This window comes from Aquarana catesbeiana, linkage group LG01 (genome assembly GCF_042186555.1).
Source record: "Aquarana catesbeiana isolate 2022-GZ linkage group LG01, ASM4218655v1, whole genome shotgun sequence".
In the NCBI taxonomy this organism is placed as follows: Eukaryota; Metazoa; Chordata; class Amphibia; order Anura; family Ranidae; genus Aquarana; species Aquarana catesbeiana.
In genome coordinates this window covers 479,587,998-479,614,225 of record NC_133324.1, presented here as the reverse complement: position 1 = coordinate 479,614,225, position 26,228 = coordinate 479,587,998, and the positions used below count along the sequence as shown (strand labels likewise).

General features: G+C 41.2%; 1 protein-coding gene across 1 annotated transcript in view; it reads right to left on the bottom strand.

The window, feature by feature from the left end:
* FBXO10 (F-box protein 10) overlaps positions 1-26,228 on the bottom strand; it is a 180,210-nt gene that overhangs the window by 79,576 nt on the left and 74,406 nt on the right. The window contains exon 7 of the mRNA XM_073591559.1: positions 6,869-6,939. Coding sequence (XP_073447660.1) covers positions 6,869-6,939 — 71 coding nt within the window. The remainder of the gene's footprint in view (positions 1-6,868; positions 6,940-26,228) is intronic.

Below are 26,228 nucleotides of genomic sequence, written 5' to 3'. Positions count from 1 at the left end.
CAATGTCTAGGGATAAGCAACTTTGCAGCGTTTAAAAAATGTCTAGTTAGAGATGTTTTATATCACCTCATGGTGCAATTGGCAATGTGCAATAGGCAACAGGCAGGGCTAAGTGTTATTTTCTTCTCAGTAATGTGTCCAATTAACTCACGCACCTTATGCCAGAAAGGAATGATTTTAGGACATTCCCACCAAATATGTAGCATGGTTCCTGTAGCTTGTTGACATTTCCAACAGATCTGAAGATAGGGGGTACCATATTTTCAACCTGGTGGGAGTAGCGTACAAATGTGTGAGCAATTTGTAAGACATTTCCTGGATTCTGGTGCTAATTGAACATTTATGTGCAAAAACGTTAGCTCGCTGCTATTGTTCATCAGTGAAGCTCGTTTGAAGAGCCCTCTCCCATTGTGTTTGAAATCTTAGGGTCTCTTCCTTATCCGCCAATTGAAGCCATGAGTAGATGAGGGAGGTGGTTTTCTCAACAGGATTACCTGAAAGGCATGTAGATTCAAAAGGGGACAGGGATCTAAAAATTCTCTGTTTGTCTAGAGCAGGGGTCTCAAACTGGTGGCCCTCCAGCTGTTGCGAAACTACAAGTCCCTTCATGCCTCTGCCTGTGGTCTAGAGATACTGACACATAGTTGTGCAATTGGCGATAAGTCCAAAAAGAAAGGTGGTGCTGGTGGTCCAAGTCTAATTTGATGGTGTCATATGACTTCGGTTTGTTGAGAGTGATGCAATGCGTTCTTAAAAGGGGAGTCCCTTCGTCTTTGGGTGGTATAAGGTGCGCATCTAAACCTGGGGAAAAGTCAGAATTCAGTGCAATTGGGGTAAGCGGACCAGGAGATGAAGAGATTGTATGCTCTTTGGTGACTTTCTTAAACACTTCCAATGTTGCACCTACAAGGAAGTTAAACCTGATTGAACTTGGGACTTTCCTCCATGGAATCCACGGTAGGAATCTTAAAGGGTAGATTGATATAGCTCCGTCTAAACTCACCCAGTCTTTGTCGCCATGTAGTACTAGAATTAAAAAAATTGGGAAGCCCCATTCCGCCACTATACTTTGGTCTGGTAAAGTGTTGAGATTGATGCAGTTTCCGGCCCAACCAAATTAGGCTACAGACAATGGAATGTAAGTGCTTACATTTTTTTTTGAGGAAGCGTAATTGGTAGAGTATGAAAATACTCGGCGGTCTTGGTGACTGTAAAATGGTGGTTCTCAGAAGATCCGGCCAACCCTGCTTCCACCACGGAGGCGGCGTTGCTCGGTTCATACGCGGAGCTGAGGAATCTGGTGCATAGTGGTCCTAGATCCAATTTACATGTTACCCTCCCCATGAGAGCGACCCTTAAGGTGTGGGATACGGTTCGTAAACAGCTCATGGGACCCAGTGACTGGTCCCCAGCGACTCCCTTATGGGGCAAACCTTGTATGCCTCATTTTCGTTCCATCCCTGATCCGGTTGTGTGGGCTAGACATGGGGTCACAACCCTTGGGGATATAGTATCCCAGGGACAACTAATTTCCTTTGATGCTTTGAAAAGAGAAAAAGATCTTCCGAATCACATGTTCTTTAGGTTCCTTCAATTGCGCCATGCGTTCCGGTCCCAGTTCCCTGGTCCGCTGGCTCTGGAAATGTCGCCTGTGGAAAGTACGCTTAAATCTCCGGATAGTGGGAAAACACTGTCCACACTATATAATATGCTTGCGACCCGAGACACATCTAGAGTCTCCCGGTTATGCGAGCTGTGGCGGTTTGATGTTCCGGAGTTAGCGGATGAGGATTGGGAAGAGGGAATTCAGCAATATCTACCCCTTGCAATTTCAGCGAGGGATAAGTTTATGCAATTGAAGTTTCTTCATCGTGCATACTACTCTCCAACACGTTTGGCGAGAATTTACCCTGATAGAACGGCGAGATGCCCTAGATGTAGCTCAGATGATGCGGATTTCTTCCATGTGGTCTGGTCCTGCCCTAGAGTGGTGGAATTTTGGAAAAGTATACTTACCGATATTAACTCTCTCGGGAAAATTAAAGTTCCATATAGCCCAATCCGTCTTCTGCTGGGTATCTGCGATTTTCTCGAAGTCTCATGGGGAAAGAAACTGTTTATCTTCTACACCACATTATATGCTAGGAAAGCAATCTTATTGCAATGGAATCAATCCCAACCACCCACCAAACAGCTCTGGCAGTCCCTGGTAAATAAGGCGTTGCCACTATACAAAATGACATACATGGGAAGAAATTGCCCCAAAAAGTTTGGGAAGATTTGGGCAGCGTGGGTGAAGGCAAAACATCTGACTATTGACTGAGGAGTGCAGATCATTACCCACTACACCCAACACAATCCCCCTCCCGCATACCGGTCTCTATGTCTCTCCTTGAATATGTGAGATCAGGGTGAATCAACTCAGGATACTCAGTGAGACCCCTCGCACCCCCACCTTGGATAGGTACCTTAATGAGTTCGATTGTAATGTCTTTTGAAATATCTAACACAAAGCTCATTTCAACATGATATTGCTTTTGCTGTTAATTCTCTTCATCTGTTAAGATATGCAATGAAAACTTTGTAAGTTGTCTGTATTCAAGTTTAACCCGAAATAGAATGTTTGTTTTGTGAAAATCTAAATAAACTTCTTTGTTAAAAAAAAATTAAGCCGTTTTCTTAGAAATTAAAGTGATTGTAAACGATCACCTTGTAAAACAACCCATTTAGTTTAAAATAGAAATGAAAGGCAAAACATGTTTGTATAGATATAAATAATTATAAATATCTTTTTTAAAAATGATCAGATTCTCTCTGTTCTCAGCTGCATAAGAGCTAAGGAAAGAGGAGGAGAAGCAGCAGCACACTGAACTTCCCAGTGACAGGCTGTTAAGGGGGGGGGGGTGTAAGAAGAGGGGAGTAGGAGTAATGCCAGGAATTTCACACAAAGGAAGCAACACAGAGAACAGGAGACTTTCTCATACAAGTCAGGGATATCAGGAATATGAAATGTTGTTTCCGGGTTTCTCTTCTGTGCTTCTGGCTCCTCCCTCCTGTCAAGTGCCCCCACAGCAAGCAACTTGCTGTGGGGACACTCGAGCCAAGTCACAGCTCCCTGTGGCCATTCAGACGCAGAGCTGTGGCCCAGCCCCACCCCCTCTCTCTCTCCTGATTGGCTGATTGACAGTAGCGGGAGCCAATGGTGCCGCTGTGGTGTCTCAGCCAATCAGGAGGGAGAGTCTCGGAAGGCTGAGACATTTGTGGACATTGATGGACAGAGAAGGGGCTCAGGTAAGTTTTAGGGGGTGTTGGGGCGGCTGCTGCACACAAAAGGTTTATTTTTAATCTTAATGACCTTTATCTTTTATCTTTTTTTTATCTTTTACCTTCTGACTTTACAACCACTTTAATTTTGTAGTTAGAAAGGTCTGCGTATGTATGCAATTCCTTAAACAGGTTACGAATGGTTAGTTATGAACCTGGAGGTCACCAGGATATGCTCCAACTTTATTATTAGTATTCTGGCTCTGGAGACCCTGGATATCTGGGTTGGATCTGATAAGACATTAAATGCTCTAGATAAGCTCATTGACCCTGACTGCCAATGTGGGTTAGAAGTAAATAATATCTATTAATTTATACATATTGGCACCCAATCCAATACAATTAATTACAAAATTCATAAAGCTCCAGCTGATCAGGTCGAACGTCTTCTCTGCGTTTGATCAGCTACATCAGAATATCATTTGACCGGGTGAAGTGGATCAGGTTTAATGCTCTGCATATGCCCCCCCACAGCTTCCTTGTTGGCAATTAACCCCAACTGATCTGTGTGGATCAGGGATGGAATAAACAGCAACAGGTGATTGGCCAAGATTTCAGTAAAAATCTTAAGATCGACATTTAACTGGTCTTTACTTACAGTACTTTACAGAACTGGCCTTTACTTTCAAATTCACAAAGCATAAGACAAACTCAGTGCATATATAACACACATATTTTGTATCTTCCAAACATGCTGTAGGACCACTTTACCCCTGTAGTTCACCAAAGAATCCTCTGTTTTAATAGCCAACCCTCAAGTACAAATCAAAGCCCTGTTATTATTCTGAACAAAGGAGAAGCTGCTACTGCAATTATAATAATTACTAGCAAAGATCACTAAAACTAGCATAGCAGACAATCATTTTCCTCTCAAGGTACTGAAAGGAGGCCCCCTGTCATGTTAGGTTGTGGATTATAGTTTCTATCATATCATGGTTATAGAATATACGTTATATCATTACATGGTTATGGAATATGGTTTATATCATTACATGCCTAATCAATTTTAGTTTACCGCATTCATTATATTTGCAGTTATCAGTCTTTGTGACATCATCACAGGGTTCAGTCTTTGCCCGTCAGTGGAAAGACTTCATAGAACACCCAATGCTTGATGTAATCCAAACAAATGCCAACACATAATAAAGATGCAAGTGGATGATATGTTTGAGTTTGTGTGTGGAGTGAGACCTGGTGTCAGGCTATCACTCAATTGTTATATGTGGTTTTTTATGTTATTTAAAAATTCAATAAAAATAATAATAAAAAAAAAAAAAAAAAAGATGCAAGTGGATGAAATTTTACTTGGGCAGTATAAATTTGTATGGTACTTTAGAACCACCTTTCACTGCAATTAAAGCTGCAAGTCTTTTGGTGAATGTCTCTACCAGCTTTGCACATCTAGAGAGTGAAATGTTTGCAAATTCTTCTTTGCAAAATAGCTCAAGCTCTGTTAGATTGGATAGAGAGCGTCTGAACAGCAATTTTCAAGTCGTCGATTCTTTTTTTAGATGTCATGCGACAGTGGTATATATACATACAATGCTTTCTTTTTAAGGGGGGAGGGGGGAGTGAGCAGTCAGTGTTTATTTTATTTTTTATTATTTTTACAATTTTACTTTAGAATATTTATTACAATGTTTCCTTTTTTCTTTTTTTTATTCAATCTTAGGGTAGGAGTGCTTTGGGGAAATGTCAGGGGTCTAAACAGACCCCTGACATCTCCCCTTTGAGACACGGAAAGAAACTGAGGATAGAGATTCCCCAGTCCCTTTCTCAGCAGCCTCATCTGCACTGTAGATGAATGAAGAGGAGACAGTGGCTCCTCTCCATTCCTAAACTGAAGCATCGTAAACACAGTTTACAATGCTCAGTTATGAATGGACAGAGTCAGTGATCACTGACTCTGTTCATTCGGAAAAGGAAGGAGCCGGTAAATGACATATCTGACCTTTCAGGATGAAGAGCGGAGGAAGTAGCCGGTAAATATGTCATTTACCGGCTACTTCCTCCGCTCTCCATCCTGAAAGGTCAGGGACGGGGGACCGGAGAGCACACGGAGGGGGAGCGGACCGAAGGAGGATTAGGGGGGGGACCGGAGGAGCACACAGAGCGGAACGGGACGGGGGGACTGGAGGAGCGCATGGAGAACACAGAGGGGAGCCGGAGAAGGATACAAGGGACACTCAGGAACAATTGGTGCGGCGGAAAATATAATCACCAATCTCCCTGTGCGATTCTCCTCCTCTCCCCTCCGTGGCTTTCAGCTGCTTTATTGAAAGCCATGCGGGGAGATCGGTGATTATAACTTCCCCGCCACTGTGCCGATTGTTTCTGAGTGTCCAGGTATCGGATTAGGCATCGGGAGCATTTGCACAAGTACAAGTACTCATGCAAATACTCAGTATTGGGACCGATACTAGTATCAATATCGGGACAACCCTATAAAATACATTTACGTTTTTGGTTGTAACATGACAAAATGTGGAATATTTGAAGGTGGTATGAATACTTTTTCAAGGCACTGTAAATGTGGTAAAGCTTTACTTTGTATAGAATACCCAATCGGGTGCAAAGAAAATGGAAAAAAAAAAATGTTTTTGCTTACACATGATAGGATGATGGAAACCAGCAGAGCTTTAACACATTTACTAAGCTCTGGGGAACATTAGTGTACGTGCACTTGCAAAGTGCACAACCTATTTGCCTTTAGCAAATAAAACCCTACATCTACAAAATTCCAAAAGCACTTGGGGCTTTTGGAAGTTTCTTGACATAGTGTGGGCTGGGCTGATGGCTGACATGTAAAATTGCTCTGTTACATTGCTGCTTGCATGGCAAAATGTAAGGGATGTGTCACTGACATGCAAGCTCCTAAGAGGAAGATGCTAGATGCTGCTTGCAAGTTTTTCAACTGCAATGGGCAAACAGGGAACAGAAGTTAACAAAAGGCTTCATAATAAATCTGAGTCAGTATCAGCCAATCACTTTTGTTGTGAAGCTGGAGCTGGGCTGAAACTGCCAATGTTTTTTTTTTTTTTTTTGTTTTTTGAGACCTCTGTACTCCTGTGCTGTGGTTTGGTTGCGGCATGGGTGTACCTGCAGTTTTTATGCAGGTTACCCGTGTTTTCCCATAGACATCTATTATGTCCTGTGTTTTTGGAGCGTTTTCTGAAAGTGCATCAAAGATGCAGCATGCAGGTCTTGTGAAACTGCTCCAACGCATTTGGAATATTCAGTAATCCATTTTCTTATTCGCTTTCATTTGTATAGCAATAACATTCTGCAGAACCTTACAACAGAGACCACACCAAAAATATATTGCAACAAAATTATATAAGATAACTGAACACAAAAAGATATTATAGATATGTTTATTATGCTGAGATTACTCCAAGAACGGATCTACTACAGCCAGTCACAATGTAGCATCTCCAAAACTATTATATAGATACACTTCTACAAGTAATAAAAAAAAATAAGAAAATTGCTTAAATAATGAATTATTAGGGACAATAATAGATTTGTGAATATTGAATGATACCTGTAATTTGACCTCTTCCGTTTTCATTTACTGCGATTCCAGCAGCCAAGCCTTGAAATATATGGTTTCCACTGCAAGAAAAAATATAGCATGCACAATTATAGGAGCACAAAATTAAATATAATAATATTAATAATAATAAAAAATATTCTGAGATATCAGTAAAGGTGGTCTAGAGCTAAAAAATTAGAAAAGCATGTCAAGGAAACCCCTAGGTGTGTGTGCAATCACCTTTTCTGTGTACTGTAATTTAAAGTCAGTTTGAGAGATTGGAGAAACAATCTCTTCAGGCATCTTCCTAATCCAGGAATTTAAATATTTTTGCTTGGTTGGGAAGTGTACTATTTGCTTATTTATTTGATCTTCTCTTTCTTAAACACTGTGCATTCCTCTACATAGAAATATAGGGAGTAGGTCTTTTTTCTGTTAAACTGAGAAAGCAAATCATAGCAAGAATACTATATTGGAAATAACATGTAAGTTACATGTTCAGGGTATCAATGCTATCATCTACATCAAAATGTTATTTAATCATTATGACATACAGCTAAAAAAAACACCACTTGTTCTGACATGAGCTTTGCTACACTGTGGGATACCATACATCAAGAGAAAGGCCGAAAGAACCGAAACTTGTAAAAATGTCTAGGTTTGTTGCTGACTCTGCTCTTATGTGACCCTTGTATTAATAACTGTGCATGGATGGGTTTTTTTTTTGTTTTGTTTTTTTAGGAGACAGGTTTACTGTAAAGTAGATTAGAAAAAGAGTGCATATGGTGGTGATGGGGGGGGGGCAGCTGTGGAAGTCAGAAGGAGGTTGAGGGAGCACTTTGTGCAATGCAGGGTGAAATATGTGTCTACGGCAAGGTGGTGGTAGAAGGGGAAGGGGGCCTGCACATGCAGTGTTGAAGAGGGTAGTGAAGAGTTAGAGTCATTTGGTAAGGGAGGATCTGCAGGCGTGGAGGGGTAAAGAGTGCAGGTGTGGTGGCGAGAGTAGGGGGAAGTGTGCAAGCACAATTAGGACAATGTGTGTGAGTATGGAGGGCAGCAAAGATGAAGTAGCGAAAGAGTAGTGTGGTTTTGGAGTCCAGAGAAGAATGGGGGGAAACAAGCACAGATGAAATGGTGGGAGGCAGGATACAGGTGCAGCGGTGGAAAAAGGAGCGCAGACACGGTGGCTGGTGAAAGTAGGTGCAAGCATGGAGGGGGTTGAGAGATGGGGAGGTCAGGCAAGGTGAATGCTTAAAGAAGGGGGCTGCAGGGGTGGTGGGTGCAGAGAGGCAGTATGGGATGGATTGTGGGAGAAGGGGGGCTTCAGACATGGTGGGGGATGAGGGGTCTGTAGGTGCAGTAAGTGTAAAGAATGAGAGGGCGCAGGTGTGGTGGGTGATGATCAGAAAACAGCGGTTGCAAGGACAGTTAATGCTGAGTGATGGGGGAGGGGTACAAGTGTTGATGAAAGCAGGGGGCATAGAGGAGAGGTGTGTGCTGAGAGAAGGGGCAACTGCAGGTGTGGTAAATTGTGCAGTGGGTGGCGATAAAGGGGAAGTACAGTTGTAGTGGTATTGAAAACAGTTCCAGGGGACTGGAGAGATGACAGCGCACAGCACAATTGGTTTAAGAAGTATATACCTCTTTGGTTTAGTTCTTTAACATATATATATATATATATATATATATATATATATATATATATATATATATATACACTTTTATATAATTTTTTTACTTTATTTTATGTTTTATACCAGATATTGGATTGCTGATAATTTGCATTACGATTACAGAAAATAACTGGTATTTTAGAGTTTAAAAAATTGCTACCTGTACTGATATATCCTTTATCATAGGATGTTTATCAGAAACTACCCTTGAATGTTAATTATATTTTGACGGTTGCAACCGACAATATACCTTACATGCAATGTGTTATTCTGTAGGTGCAGTAAGTGTAAAGAATGAGAGGGCGCAGGTGTGGTGGGTGATCAGAAAACAGCGGTTGCAAGGACAGTTAATGCTGAGTAATGGGGGAGGGGTACAAGTGTTGATGAAAGCAGGGGGCATAGAGGAGAGGTGTGTGCTGAGAGAAGGGGCAACTGCAGGTGTGGTAAATTGTGCAGTGGGTGGCGATTAAGGGGAAGTACAGTTGTAGTGGTATTGAAAACAGAATGGGTGTAGGCACAGTGGGTGCTGGATGGTGGGGTGGCTTGCTGACATTGCAGGAGGAGGAGGGCTAGCTGAGATTGCAGAAGAGGAGTGGATAATATTGTAGCTGAGATTGCAAGGGGGTGGTAAAATGTTGCAGGATTGAAGGTGAGTAGATAATTGTGGTCTACTCAATGTGTGGGAGTAAATACAATTCCCATGATGCTATGGGAATTGTAGTTGTGATGAGTGGGATGGGGTGGATATGTGGCTTACATCAACAGTGGAAAGGGGGAGACAGCCCAGGCATCTCCTAACCTGTCAAAGTGTGAGGTAATCATGGGGCAGGGTCAGATAGGTAGTCTAAGACTCCTGAGTCCTCCCACTACAGCGAGCGGCTCACTGAAAATTAAATTACTGAGAGGATGTTAAAAGACTGGTAGCTGGGGAAATAGTGGCCACCAGTCTTTCCAAAGGGAAACAAAGGGTACTGATCCCTTCTTCTGACTTCTTTAAGTGGCGATTTCTCAGTAGCTGAACACCATTTCTGCCCTGTGCTCGGCTTTAAGAGAGTGGAGACAGAACTTGAAGGGAACTCGGGACAGGAAAAGGTATATGGTTCTACTGTCGCATCACCAGGCTGCGTAGATCAGGCTGCTAAACGGATTGCCAGGCAGGGTTGTTCTATGTTCTAAATCTCAGGAATGAATGAACAGTAACACAAATCCATTGTCAGCTCCGACATATGTATTTAACCTGTGTATATTGCCATTTGCCTGGAGTTTAGCTTTAAGCAGCAATAATAATCATGAGGAATTCTTCCTTAGTCCAGCCTCTCTAAGAGCTATTGCTACAGTATTATCAGCAGCATTTAATGAGATGCTGTTATCATTGTGTGTTACGCTTTGATATAAGACTGCAATGATTGAGCTAATTTCCTGAGCTAACTGGCTTTCATTCATACTGTGCATATGCAGGAACAACAATATCTGACAGACTCAAAAGGAAAAGTGGGTATACGTTTTGCATCTGATGGAGAACTAGTTCTGGTAAAATAAACTGCATCATTATATATTCAATATTGTTCCCCAGATAAGCGCACATATGGGTTAATTAGCCACAATATCTACCATACTGAAGTTAATGTTTGGACCAGGTTTTTTACCTGACATTTTTAACCATGCTGTGCGGTGAACGGGCATGTTTTTCAATGCTTACATTGCATAAAATTTGTGTCTAGATTTTTTTTTTTAATCTCAAACCGTACAGAGCGGTTTCCTTCTTATTTTTATACTTCTTTAGAACACAAAGTAATTGTAAACGCTCTCCTTGTAAAACAACGCATTCAATTTAAAATAGAAATGAAAGGCAAAATATATTTGTATGGATATAAAAAAAAAAAAAAAAAAATTATAAATATCTTTTTTCCCCTTTTTTAGAAGTGATCACATTGCCTCTGTTCTCAGTTGCATAGGAGCTGGGGGAGGAGGAGAAGCAGCAGTACACCGAGCTTCCCAGTGAATGTCTGTGCAGCGGGCATGTCAGGACATGTCTGATCATTGGAGGAGAGCACACTGACTTTCCAGCATAGCTAGAGAACAAACCACAATGTGTTATCCTGCTTAGTGTGGTCAGTTTTTAATAGGATAGCAGAGGGAATGACAGGAACACCAGGGATTTCACATAAAGGAAGCAATACAAAGAGAACAGGAGACTTTCTCATACAAGTACATGGTACAGCAGGCACATATCATGAAGTGTTGGGGTAACAAATGCTTTAAGTCAAAATAAAGGACTCAAAGGTATTTGCACCTTTAAGAAAAAACAAGGATTGGTTCCCCCTAGTCCTGTTCATCAATAACCGACATTTAACTGTCTATAAATAAAATAATACACTTTGCACTACCCAGGGTCAGTGTAGTGTTTATTTCCTGAGCACTGCTTCTTTTTATAGCCTGCTACATGCACCAAGCTGAGGAAAGAGACCGGTCATAAAGAATACAGGCATACTGCCCTTGGGTAAAGTAAGTGACTGCTATCCTTCTCTATTACCAGTCCTCAACTTCAACTCAGTCTGTGACCTGGGCTGTATTGAGAGGAAGCAATATCAAACAACTCGATGCACTAGCTCCAGGCAGTCCGGGCAATGCGTGGTAGTAATCTGGAGCTTATAAAATGTCAAATATAATGGCCGAAAAATAAACAGTAAAAAAGTGTCCCATAACATTGGAGGCCAATGGAAAATGCCCCCTTTCATTGGTGGTCAGTGGAAAATACCCCTTTACATTAGAAGTGATTGCTGGTCAGCTAGAAAAGTGTCAAATTCCATTTGAGGTCAGTGTAGAAATGACCCCTTACTTTAGAGGTCAGCCTTGTTCTCCCTTCCTTAGTGTTCATTGGCCCCTTAAATTGGAAGTCAGTGCAAAAGTGTCCCCTTACATTGATGGTCAGTGAAGTTCCCCCTTATAGTGGTAGAAAAGAGGGGAAGGAGTGGAGACCAACCAGAGATATATGGGGAACCCAACCCCCTTGTATCACATCCTATATATATTTTATTGGTACAAAAATAGTAGTAAACAATACATAAATTGTCCTGTACAAAAATCACCTAAAAACAATATACAATAGAAACAGTAGGAAATGAAACAGCTGCTAAACTGGAAAGGCACCACAGATCAAAAACATGAAGTTCGACTAGTGGCACATGTATGCCAGAAAACCCAACATGTTTCAGAGGGCAATTTTTATGTATATTTCCTTCTTTAGGGGTAAAAAATAGACATGCTGTCTCATTTCTAATTAGAAAAAAAGAGATATGTATAATCAATAAAGTGTATATTAATGTATATTTATAACAAACCAGTTGGTTTATGGCAACAAAGTGGTACATGTAAAATAAATAAGGTTGTCTATACTTACATAACAGTCATAACACCGCCATCTATGTATTTTTACCTTGGGGCAGTGATGCCGTTTTGCTCACTTAACCCCATACTTTCAGCGCATGTAGGCTTATTGCTTTTTACTATCTTCTCATTAGGTGTTCGTCCCCATCCATTAGGGATATCCCCGTGAGGATTGTTGGACTGCCTGGGTGCACCTACAAGCCCCAATTATACCGACTTAGTTCGGACTTTTCAGCTTTCATTGTCAATTATATGAGAGTGCTTTTCTCTAAATATAAATATACTTTGAAAATGGGGTCAAGCAAGATCCAAGTCCCGACGCCATGTCTACTGGTGTGTAAAATAAGAATATAAATACTGTTATGTAAGTATAGACAACCTTATTTATTTTACATGTACCACTTTGTTGCCATAAACCAACTGGTTTGTTATAAATATACATTAGTATACACTTTATTGATTATACATATCTCTTTTTTTCTAATTAGAAATGAGACAGCATGTCTATTTTTTACCCCTGAAGAAGGAAATATACATAAAAATTGCCCTCCGAAACATGTTGGGTTTTCTGGCATACATGTCCCACTAGTCGAACTTCATGTTTTTGATCTGTGGTGCCTTTCCAGTTTAGTAGCTGTTTCATTTCCTACAGTTTCTATTGTATATTGTTTTTAGGTGATTTTTGTACAGGACAATTTATGTATTGTTTACTACTATTTTTGTACTAATAAAATATATATACTTTTTATTCATGGGTATACCTTTACTTACCTTTCCCTGTATCCGCAATATCCTTGGGGCTTTTTTCTTACTCTAGACCCCTTATAGTGGTGGTCAGTATAGTTTCCCTTTACATTGGAGGTCATTGTTAAAATGTTCTCTGGGAGGTTAAAGGAAAGATTGCAACTTACATTGGTGGCCAGTGGGAAGAATGCCTCTCCTAAAATTAACTAATCATGTACTATAAGAATTAACAGTACGCTTATATCTGTAATAAAGGGATTGAATACTTACCTTTTCTGCTACCCATGACACTTCTATAACTAAAACTGGTCAGCTGGGAAATGGACATTTTCCCCTGCAGTTCTCACTGGTTCCTTCTGACCTCACGTCACTGCAGGTGCCTAAAAAGTTATTTTGGGTTAAGTGAAGGACTTCTGGGTTCGGTTGGGGGGGGGGGAACACACATAACCCCACCACTGCAATTCATAGAAGTAAATCATAGTTTGCTAACTGACCAATAAAGACATTAAAGATAGGTATGGGGTTTTTTTTTCATAGTTCCATTGGTTAATGATGGTTGGTTACATTATTGATGTAAGCTCTGCAATCTGTATGGCACTGTGCATGAAGCTTAAAAAGGAAAATTATAGCCAAAGCTATTTTGGCTATACTTTTCCTATGGATCACAGTACTGCAGTTAGTTCTGCACTCCTGTGATTGTTGAAGCTGAAGCCTGCTGGCTCTCTGCTCAGAGCAGATGGGGGAGAACTGAGCGATCAGTGGTGTTTGATCACTAATTTCTCACTACAGAGTTGGTGGGGACAGATACAGCATCGGATTGATACTGCATCCACCTAGGTGAGTATAAATGTTTTTTCATAAAACCATACTTCTCTTTTAAAGAACAGGGATGCTCCTTTGAACAATTTGAAGCAGAGAATAGAGAACTCCCCTGATATCCAGAAAGTAAAAATGGAGTAGCATAGCATACTATACTAAAATGCACAAAGATTTGTCCACAACAGCATAGTGTATGTGGTATTTTCCATTTTGTGGGTTATGTTCTAATTTTTTTACTATTAAAAATGACTATTTATAATAAAGTTTTTTTTTTTTTACAGATCAATTAAATGTCCTTGCATGCATGTTAAATGATGAATTTTCGTTGCATTTTGAATGTAATATTAGTTTCCCCTTTATCAACACAGATTCAAGTCTGGCTGTCAATAACTGTGAGTTCTGTTGAGGAAGGCAGAAAAAAAACGTAATTTTTAGTGGAAATAATAATGATTATTTAGCCATAAAAATCTTTTATTTCTCTTGAACTGATATTATAGCCCATGAAGTGTTTAATCTCCACTAAAAATGGCGTTTTTTTTCTACCTTCCTCAACAGAACTCACAGTTATTGCCAGCCAGACAAAAAAAAAATATATATACATTAAGTGAGCATTTCTAGAATGCTAGGTTTACATCTGCCCATTATCTCACTTTTTATGCCCCGTACACACGGTCGGATTTTCTGATGGAAAATGTCCAATCGGAGCATGTTGTCGGAAATTCCGACCGTGTGTGGGCTCCATCGGACATTTTCCATCAGATTTTCCGACACACAAAGTTGGAGAGCAGGAGATAAAATTTTCCGACAACAAAATCCGTTGTCGGAAATTCCGATCGTGTGTACACAAATTCAACGGACAAAGTGCCACGCATGCTCAGAATAAATAAAGAGATGAACGCTATTGGCCACTGCCCCGTTTATAGTCCCAACGTACATGTTTTACGTCACCACGTTTAGAACGATCGGATTTTCCGCCAACTTTGTGTGACCGTGTGTATGCAAGACAAGTTTGAGCCAACATCCGTCGGAAAAAATCCTAGGATTTTGTTGTCGGAATGTCCAAACAAAGTCCGACCGTGTGTACGCCCTATTAGAGTGCAGCTAAGCAGTCTCTGTCAGTCTTTCAGGGGGCGATACTGCTGTTTGTATTTACAGATAGTCTATTAAAATAAGGCAAAATTTCTCTGTCAGTATATGCCTGTTTTGCTTGTGATCCACCCATAACAAAATCACATTGGTGAATTTGCAAGCTCTTTCTTCTTCCCTTTCATTACCACCCTCAAAGTAAATGGGCTTACTACACAACTGATATTTTTTAATATATTGTTTAGCAATGCTATATTCCAGCTGAATTAAGAAAGCCACGTACAGTACACAATCTTTTTTGCCCACTCATTTTAATATTGTGGGCCAGATTGCGTGTTATAATATTAGTGCAGCATAAAATGCCATCATTAAATTGTTTTTTTATGTACCCGACACCAACAATGAGACTTATTTTTCTTTCTCCCAGCGACATCATTATTAGGACTTAGATTACTCCCACTGACACAAAGATGAAGCTTATTTTATTACCAACACAAACAATAGGCTTATTTTATTCCCACTGACACCGTCGATAGGACTTCTTTTAGCCTGACACGCTCTGCCGTGTACACCCAGTTGAATTCTGTCTAAAACATAGGGGAGAAAAAAGTAAAACATTGCAAGTCATACACTGTGAAGTGAAGCCTAGTTTGTTCTCCAGACTCACCTGCCGAACATGACTATAAAACCACCCCCTCCCCCACTCAATTTTAGTCACACAGATTTGTAAATTTTTTTAGTCCAAAAAGTAAGGCAGTTTACTTGTTGTAGGTGTTTCTTTCTTTTACATACTGTTTGCACAGATTAAACATTATTTATGCTGATTTGTAATAGGAGTTCCTGAGATATGTTAGGATGTCAGTAAAAAATGTGCTCGGTTAGTAGTTTTGTCAGTGTAGCAAGGTCTTTTACCTCTTTTGGTCTAATGAGGACCTCCAAGGCCAAAGATAGCCGACATCCTTCAATTTGTGGTGGGTTGTGAGGCATAGTGGTTGCAAAGATGGTGAAAATCATTGGGCACCAGACACTTCTTGGCTGCAAAAGTGGTTTTATTTCTTTTAACAGTCCTTTCTATATTTTGCAAGGGAAAGAGGGTTAGGGCCAGGACACCCTTCAGTAGTTACAATTTCAATTGGCAGACTCCAAGACTTCAACAGGACAGCCGTACAGGGAAAGGCACCCGCAAGGTGCCACTTCTGCACGTGCAGGTTTGCAGTCTCCTATGGCAACAGTATCTAACAGTTCCTAACACAAAGTTCAACAGTTATCTCAGCTTCACTGCAATGTCCACGTGTAGCTCTTCAGCCCCTTGAGCTCTTAGTCTCTCTCTAGACCAGGGGTCCTCAAACTATGGCCCTCCAGTTGTTCAGGAACTACAATTCCCATCATGTCTACTCATGTCTGTGAATGTCAGAGTTTTTCTATGCCTCCTGGGACTTGCAGTTCTGCAACAGCTGGAGGGCCGAAGTTTGAAGATCCCTACACTAGACTATGATTCACTGACTCTGAATCCCGTGAGCTCCTCAAGGATTTTGCGGTGGTATTTCTCTCAAGTGTCACCTACGCTTCCCTGCTGGGTCCCAAATACTTTTCAAGCTTCACCCCTGCTGACTAGCTTGACACACAAGGCTGCTCTGCAAGCGCTACCTCCGCTGGTTGGGTCCCTGACTTGATTACCGCCTGAAGTTTCCCCATTTCTCCACCGTGCCCGTTCGGTAAGAATATTGCTTCAGTACTTACTTCAGTTACTCACTGTGGTCCCTGGTAAAGGTGGCTGGTCCCTTAGTGGCAACAGCTTCCCTTCTATCTCCGACCACGACAGGTTCTCCGGCCGGCAGAACCGTCACTGTTGGCTGGACTGCAAGCTGCAGTCCCAACCCTGCGCTGCACTCTTACTTCTGGATAGGCCCCTCACACAGCCTGGTAGCCAGATGCCCCTCGAGATAGGCCCAATCTCCGGCCTAGCAGCCCAGGGCGTACAACACATGTCCACGCAGACAGCGGTCTGGATGGCACAGAACATAGATCACCTGACTCCACTCGAATATATAGGCTCTCCCAGCAGGCCAAGAAATTGAAGAAAACCCCTGCCCATTGGCCGAGATATCCCATATACCCATAACCTGACCTTGGGTTGCCCTTCTTATATCTAGTACCACCAAGTTCCCGACCACCTAATGGTAGAAGAGAAGAGTGCAACAAGGCCAAACTTAAGGAGAAATCAATAGATCTCTAACAATTAACTGCAGTAGCTACTCCTGACAAGGAATTTGGTGAGGAGCTCCCTGACTAAACCCCAGGGCGCTACATCAGTAAAAAAAAAAAAAGTCATAGGAGGTTGGCAAACCTGCTCTGGAGGGTTCTGGGAAGCTGTAGGGCTAAGATGGGCTGGGGGCACTGGATACTGGTAAATGCAGGGGGCAGAGGTATTTAAAGCTTCCTCTCTGAATTTTTTCAATCTCCTTCCAGAATGGGTGTGATAGATGGGGGAAAAAAAACAATGGGACATTACTACTCCGCAGGTACCCATTCAGACATGTCTCCTCCTTATGTACTGCCAATCGTACAGACCACTGAGCAGGATCTAGAACATTTACATTAATTGGTATTTAACCTAAAACCAAAAATGTATTACACTGCAGCTTACCATTAGATGTGGTGGCTGCATTTGTTTAGTTCTTTAGGCTTTTTTGCCTCTGTTTTTACCTGGTGATCTGGCCAATAACACACCTCCTGTATCAGAGTGCTCCCACTCTGATTGTGCTCAGCGGGCACCTTTAGACAGCAGCATTGTCAGTCTGGGGGGAGGGCAGTGTTAGATCTACTAGCAGATTTAGATACGCTTGCAAATTATAGCCAACTCTAGCTCATACTTTATAATCAGTTACAGCGATTTTGGGATAAAGGTTTTACATAAATAAATGCAAACTGATCATTGTAAGCAAACCTGTCAGTGGTAAGTGGTTTGTCTCAAACCTGTAACTGCTACATCTGCAGGAGAGCTTGTTCTGTTGAAAAACACTTTATGGCCTGATCACCAAAGGAAAATAAAAAAGGAAACTAATGTATCCATCACACCTAAGAACTGGCAAGCTGCAATATAATAAATGTTTGTTTTTAGGTTTAATACTGCTTTAACTCTAGACTTGTTGCTTCCCCTGTGGCAATGGCACCCACGTCCATGGCCAATGTGGCCTAGTAGAAAACTTGGCCCTGCCTTTTGCTGCGCTTCCTTCTTTTAGTCTGATAGCTGCTCAACTAAGCATAAAGAGACTAAAACCACGTCAAATTCAGGTATTTACATGAACTTAATGGGTTTTTTTCCCAACACAAAATTGTTAAAATAATTATTTATATCTGCTTAGCATTTACTTTTAAATAACAAAACACAAGCAGTTTAGAAAATGTATCATTTGCATGTAAACGGTTTCTTAGTGCTTAAAGTGGTTGTAAAGCCTGTATAACCACTTTTACCTACAGGTAAGCCTATAATAAGGCTTACCTGTAGGTACTGTGAATTTCTCCTAAACTTGCACAGTTTAGGAGATATTCACTGTATCCGCATGTGCTGATGATGTCAGAACATGCGGATACAGTGAATATCTCCTAAACTGTGCTCGCTCGTGCAGGTTTTTCAGCTGCTGTGCCATTACCCGCGGCTCCCGCACGCATGCGTGGGAGTGAAGTTATTGCGGCTCCGGCCAATCACAGTGCTGTAGCCTGTGAACCCGGAAATAACTCCGGGATGACATGTAGCCGGTCACAGCGGTGTGCCGGGACCGCTGCAACAGCAGCGTTCTAAGGCAAGTATTTCATAATGAGCTATTTTTTTTTCATCTGGGTTTACAACCACTTTAAATAGGCACTTCCACCTATTGCTGGCTAATGGCAGCAGTATAAAGTATATCAGTCCTAGTATAGGTGGACATCTTGAAAAAAAGGATGTTTTTCCCTAGCATATACAATCCCTTTTCAGTGGCCAGGATTTTTTTTTTTACATTTTTGGAATGAAAAGAGTTTTCCCAACATCCTTCAGGGCCCATTTACACAGAGGTGTCCTGGTGTGTTGACCTACAGCACGCATATTAGGGCAGCCTACTCATATGAACTGCCTTTCAACGCACCAAAAAGTACAAAAAATCTGAAATGCACCATTTTTTGCAAGACGGGCACCACAACACAAAATCAATAGTTTGAACTGCAATATACGCGTGTTCTCTTATGCCCCGTACACACGGTCAGATGTTCCGACGGAAAAGGTTCGATGGGAGCCTTTTGTCAGAAATTCCGACCGTGTGTAGGCTCCATCGGACAGTTTCCATCGGAATTTCCGTTGCACAAAATTTGAGATCTGGTTCTCAAATTTTCCGACAACAAAATCCGTTTGCGTAAATTCCGATCGTGTGTACACAATTCCGATGCACAAAGTGCCACGCATGCTCAGAATCAAGCAGAAGAGCAGCATTGGCTATTGAACTTAATTTTTCTCGGCTCGTCGTATGTGTTGTATGTCACCGCGTTCTTGACGTTCGGAATTTTCAACCAACTTTGCGTGACCGTGTGTATGCAAGACAAGTTTGAGCCAACATCCGTCAGAAAAAAAAAACATGGATTTTGTTGTCGGAATGTCCGATCATGTGTACGAGGCATTAGTCTGCTGGGATGCCACTGAAGAAAGAAAAAAAGAGAAAGCAGAATGCCAGAGAGATGAGCGAATCACTGTGCTGCTTCTCTAACGTTCTCTTGCAAGCTGGGGGCATGCCATGTCCACTTGGTCTAGATGAAGTGGATTAAATGATGTTGGCTGTAATTCAACCTGGACAAATGAAGACATCTAGTCATGGTGGAAAAGTAGTACAGCAGATGGCAGCTCCAGATTGAAGGTGAGTATTGCAGCAAATAAAGCTTTTATTTTATGTTTTATTGGGCTATTCATTTTTAATTAGTTTTGCCTTAGAGTTTCCTGTTAGAAAAAAAATATTGCAAAAAAAGTTTATATTAGAGTGCTTAATAGGAAATACGTGTATAACCAGTAAAAAAGGAACTTGGCTTGACTAATAGGGGGGAAAAGCGAACTTAGAACTTTAAATGGGACGCAAGGGAAAGTTTGCGCCCCCATCCTTAATATCATGAAAAAGAGGGGGGAAGGTTAGGACTTTGAATGAGGTGCGCATGATGCAGCCCAGTCACACTCACAGAGGTGCAAACATATGTATGTTTATTAAGGACCAATGATCAACATGGCATAAAAACGCATTGCATACATAAACTTAAACATAAAAAATCGCATATAGACAATAAATCTATGTATGTACAACCATAGGACATGGGTAGGTACAATTATGCATCTTAATCCCCCAAGCAAGATAAAAGTCATGTGAAGTAAAAAACATCTGAAAATTGGTCAATGGAGCCTGGCCCGGGAGCTGAGAGGGGGACCTCAACGAGGAACACCGGACTGCGCACACCAACACCCTGCAATGTAGGGGACTTCTATAATGTAGGAAATATATAAAATGTATCTGTGATGATACAAGTAACAAAAAACGAGATGATATAAGCTGCAGATATCACCAAGGTGACTGAAAAAAGCACCTGGAAGATTACCTTGAAAATTGCATGTGATGTTTGAAGCCACATAGATGGGAGAGGATCAGGGTTGCATAGGTTGTATCAGTACCATCTCTGAATACCATGAAGCAGGGAGTGAGATGCAGCCCCAGCATTGAACGTCAGCTCCCCCTCAGCGACACGCAGGCACGACACAGTGGAGCAAAACCTCGGCGAACGCCAGAGAAGCTCACCACATGTCAGCCCAGCTGATATACCGGACGTCTGTGTGTGCGACGCCCAACCAAGGAGGTCACATGCACATTGCCGGGGGCGTGGAGCCAATGCAAGGTGGAAAGATCCGCCCAGCCACTCACCCCCAACCCTGTGGAGGGGAGGTAGGAGGGCGGACACCAGCATGCATCGCAGCTCCCGGGAGACAGGACATCTGCCCACCCACCGACAATGAGTCACACAGACCCAGTCTGGCCACAGGGAGTAAAAAAAAAAAAAAAAAATATATATAAAGTAGTAAAAGATCAAAGTATGTGAACTGCAAGTGCAAAGAACGTTCCATATCAAGCATGCTGAATTATGGCCGGACCCGGTAGGAATCCGCCATAAGAGAGCAATGGGCTACAGTCATGAGCACCTCCATCCCTAATCAATGGATGGGGGCGCAAACTTTCCCTTGCGTCCCATTTAAAGTCCTAAGTTCGCTTTTCCCCCCTATTGCTTTGTGTTCTTGGTGTTGTCTCCTTGTTTTTTTCCACATCTGTTTGTAAAAAATTTAAACTTTGCAATAAAAAATAATTTGATTAAGGAGGAGACAGTAGGATAGAGTGGTGCTTTTATAGTACTCGTTTTGTTTTGCAAAGCCCAATGTACAGCCTGTTTTATATTTGTCACATATATCAGCTTGATGTGTGAAAATTTAAATAAGACATGTTTTGGAATAAAAATTACAAACCACAGGTTTTTGAACCACAAACTGCTAGGAAATAGAAGTGACAGTTACCCAAAATCTAACGTTACCAAGCAATATATTGCTTTTTTTCCTTCCTATTGGCAGAATACATGAAATTAAATAAAATTAGGATTTTCCGCTGTGGTTTTGTCAATTGTTGATAACATCCCTTCAATTTTATGTTTCAAGAGACAAATAATTTAATACATTTAGATAAGAGATCTACAGCACTCTTATGTCCATGACCCCAGATATTATGGAGCAGATTGACATGCCACAATGTCTATCTAATGAGCTTCAATAGGCCAGCATGCTGAAAGCCTCCATCAAATTGAGTGCCCTATAAATGAAACCAGTAACGTAACTGCTGCTAATAGAAGATGGATTATAGTGCACCTCAAAACATGCTTGAGGAACCAGTAAAGCATTAGCTATACACAAGTGGAAGGTTTCCTTCAGAAAAGTAACCTTACGTCTACAATGTAATTACTTTCAAAATGCATTAGTTACAGGGTCTGTACTTGCAGCTTTTCTATCCAGTACATCTCATATCTGTGGAAAAGGCTAGCCTCTTTTATCATGTGTCTTCCAACATCTCGCTCTGAAAAATTATGAATTAAAATGTATCTACAATAAACCCAAAAAGAACATTTTTATATTGTGCAGTTTACTTTGTCCTTATAAATGCTGGCAACATTAGTAGTTTTTCTTGGGTTTTTCTTTACCCTAGTTTTCACCCTGTGATCCTGCCAGCATTGTTAATTTTTACGTCAAATTTTGATTTACTTTTAGTCATAGTCTTTTGACTAAAATGCCATTTTAGTCATATTTTAGTCATATTTTAGTCAACTAAAATCTCCAGTACATTTTAGTTGATTAAAATCTAATGAGTTTAGTTAAATTGTAATTATTATTAATATACAGGATTTATATAGCACCAACAGTTTACGCAGCCCTTTACAACTTGAGGGTAGACAGTACAAATACAATACACTTTAATACAGTAGGAATCAGAGGGCCCTGCTTGTTAGAGCTTACAATATAAGAATGCATTGTTTAAGCGTTTCTCTAGAATTGCCAAACTCATTATATACTCCTGGAGCAAAAATCTAATAACAGGTTATTATTTAGGGTATTAAAGTTTGAACATGCACTACAGACACAGATTTAGCTGTTGCGATATACAGTTTATTGTCTTTATAAAAAAAAACAAGTTTCATAAACCAAAATATTGCTTTTTGACAAACAGAAGTGCAACTAAAATATAAAAAACTACAAAAAACTGTAAACTCTATTGGCTGTAATGCCACTCATTGCACATATTACCTAAATATATTACCAACAATAAATATTAAGAAAAAAAATAAGAAAAGCCTTTTTCTTAATTTTTGTTTTCTTTCAGCAGCTTAGTAGATGCCCCTACTTATTCTTATGTGGTAGTGCAGTGTTAATTTTTATGTCAAATTTCATTTTAGTTTTAGTCAGTGTCTTTTGACTAAAATGCCATTTTAGTTTTAGTCATCTGAATTGTTTTAGTCATATTTTTGTAGACTAAATAGTGTTAACTTCATCGATCAAAATATTTTTGTTGATGAAATTAACCACTTCCCGACCAGCGCACGCCAATGTACATCGGCAGAATGGCACGGCTGGGCAAATGGGCGTACAGGCAAGTCCCACTGAATTTCCCGCCGTGCCATTGCGTGCGCGCCGCCCGTGGTGCGCGCGCCGGCCAGGAACTCCGTGAGTCGGGTCGCTGGTCCCACGGACTCGATCGCCTCACGGAGAGGACGAATGGGGAGATGCTGATGTAAACAGCATCTCCCCGTTCTGCCTAGTGACAGTGTAACTGATCTCTGCTCCCTGTCATCAGGAGCAGAGATCAGTGACGTGTCACAGCTAGCCCATCCCCCCTACAGTTAGAAAACACTCCCTAGTACTGACTTAACCCCTCCCCGCCCCCTAATGGTTAACCCCTTCACTGCCAGTGTCATTTACACAGGAATCAGTGCATTTTTATAGCACTGATTGCTGTATAAATGACAATGGTCCCAAAAATGTGTCTGATGTGTCCGCCATAATGTCACAGTCACAATAAAAATCGCTGATCGCCGCCATTACTAGTAAAAATAATTATTAATAAAAATGCCATAAAACTATCCCCGATTTTGTAAACGCTATAACTTTTGCGAAAACCAATCAATAAACGCTTATTGCGATTTTTTTTTACCAAAAATATGTAGAAGAATACGTATCGGCCTAAACTGAGGAAAAAAAATGTTTTTTAAATTATTTTTTGGGGATATTTATTATAGCAAAAAGTAAAAAATAATGCGTTTTTTTCAAAATTGTCGCTATTTTTTTGTTTATAGCGCAAAAAATAAAAGCCGCAGAGGTGATCAAATACCACCAAAAGAAAGCTCTATTTGTGGGAAAAAAGGACGTCAATTTTGTTTGGGAGCCACGTCGCACGACCGCGCAATTGTCAGTTAAAGCGACGCAGTGCCGAATTGCAAAAAACGCACTGGTCAGGAAGGGGCTAAAATTCTTCCGGGGCTGAAGTGGTTAACACTGCCTGCCAGTAAGGATGAGCCGAACACCCCCCCCGGTTCGGTTTGCACCAGAACATCCGAACAGGCAAAAAATTCGGAAGAACACACGAACACCGTTAAAGTCTATGGGACACGAACATGAAAAATCAAAAGTGCTCATTTTAAAGGCTTATATGCAAGTTATTATCATAAAAAGTGTTTGGGGGCCTGGGTCCTGCCCCAGGGGACATGTATCAATGCAAACATTTTTTTTTAAAAAACGTCCGTTTTTTCGGGAGCAGTGACTTTTTTAACCACTTGCCGACCGCCTCACGCCGATATACGTCGGCAGAATGGCACGGGCAGGCAGAATCATGTACCCATACGTGATCTGCCTCCCGCGGGCGGGGGGTCCGAGAGGCCCCCCCCTCCCCCCGGTGCCAGCGGCGGTCGGCTTTGGTCTGGGAGCGTTTAGAGATGAGGGGGGAGGCCATCCGATCGTGCCCCCCCTCGCGATCGCTCCCAGCCAATGACAATCATCCCCTGCCTGCCTCTGTGTAGTACGCAGAGGATGTGATGTCATCTCTCCTCGGCTTGGCAGTTTCCGTTCCGGCGCCGAGGCCAAAAGACATGTGAGTGCACAACACAACACACACACACAGTAGAACATGCCAGGCACACTTTACACCCCCGATCACCCCCCAATCACCGCTCCCCCCCGTCACACTGACACCAAGCAGTATTTTTTTTTTTTTTTATGATTACTGCATGGTGTCAGTTTGTGACAGTTAGAAGTGGTAGGGCAGTTAGTATTAGCCCCCTGTAGGTCTAGGATACCCCCCTAACCAAGTTTTAACCCCTTGATCACCCCCCGTCACCAGCGCAGATATAGGCGTGACACCCGCTATTATTGTCCCTCCTGTCCTGACAATCCTGGTCTTTGCATTGGTGAATGTTTTGAACGCTACCATACACTAGTTTTTTATTTTTTTTTTATTTTGAATATTAGCGTAGGGTACAGCATTGCACAGACTAGGCGCACTTTCACAGGGTCTCCCAAGATGCCATCGCATTTTGAGAGACCCGAACCTGGAACCGGTTACAGTTATAAAAGTTACAGTTACAAAAAAAAGTGTAAAAAAATAAAAATAAAAACAAAAACAAAAATATAAAATAAAAAAAAAAAGGTGTCGTTTTATTGTTCTCTCTCTCTCTATTCTCTCTCTATTGTTCTGCTCTTTTTTACTGTATTCTATTCTGCAATGTTTTATTGTTATTGTTATTATGTTTTACCATGTTTGCTTTTCAGGTATGCAATTTTTTATACTTTACCGTTTACTGTGCTTTATTGTTAACCATTTTTTTGTCTTCAGGTACGCCATTCACGACTTTGAGTGGTTATACCAGAATGATGCCTGCAGGTTTAGGTATCATCTTGGTATCATTCTTTTCAGCCAGCGGTCGGCTTTAATGTAAAAGCAATCCTAGCGGCTAATTAGCCTCTAGACTGCTTTTACAAGCAGTGGGAGGGAATGCCCCCCCCCCACCGTCTTCCATGTTTTTCTCTGGCTCTCCTGTCTCAACAGGGAACCTGAGAATGCAGCCGGTGATTCAGCCATCTGACCATAGAGCTGATCAGAGACCAGAGTGGCTCCAAACATCTCTATGGCCTAAGAAACCGGGAGCTACGAGCATTTTATGACTTAGATTTCGCCGGATGTAAACAGCGCCATTGGGAAATTGGGAAAGCATTTTATCACACCAATCTTGGTGTGGTCAGATGCTTTGAGGGCAGAGGAGAAATCTAGGGTCTAATAGACCCCAATTTTTTCAAAAAAAAGTACCTGTCAGTACCTATTGCTATCATAGGGGATATTTACATTCCCTGAGATAACAATAAAAATGATTTTTAAAAAAAATTAAAGGAACAGTTTAAAAATAAGATAAAAAAGCAAAAAAATAATAAAGAAAAAAAAAAAAAAAAAAAAGCACCCCTGTCCCCCCTGCTCTCGCGCTAAGGCGAACGCAAGTGTCGGTGTGGCGTCAAATGTAAACAGCAATTGCACCATGCACGTGAGGTATCACCGTGAAGGTCAGATCGAGGGCAGTAATTTTAGCAGTAGACCTCCTCTGTAAATCTAAAGTGGTAACCTGTAAAGGCTTTTAAAGGCTTTTAAAAATGTATTTAGTTTGTCGCCACTGCACGTTTGTGCGCAATTTTAAAGCATGTCATGTTTGGTATCCATGTACTCGGCCTAAGATTATCTTTTTTATTTCATCAAACATTTGGGCAATATAGTGTGTTTTAGTGCATTAAAATTTTAAAAAGTGTGTTTTTTCCCCAAAAAATGCGTTTGAAAAATCGCTGCGCAAATACTGTGTGAAAAAAAAATGAAACACCCACCATTTTAATCTGTAGAGCATTTGCTTTAAAAAATATATATAATGTGTGGGGGTTCAAAGTAATTTTCTTGCAAAAAAAAATTATTTTTTCATGTAATCAAAAAGTGTCAGAAAGGGCTTTGTCTTCAAGTGGTTAGAAGAGTGGGTGATGTGTGACATAAGCTTCTAAATGTTGTGCATAAAATGCCAGGACAGTTCAAAACCCCCCC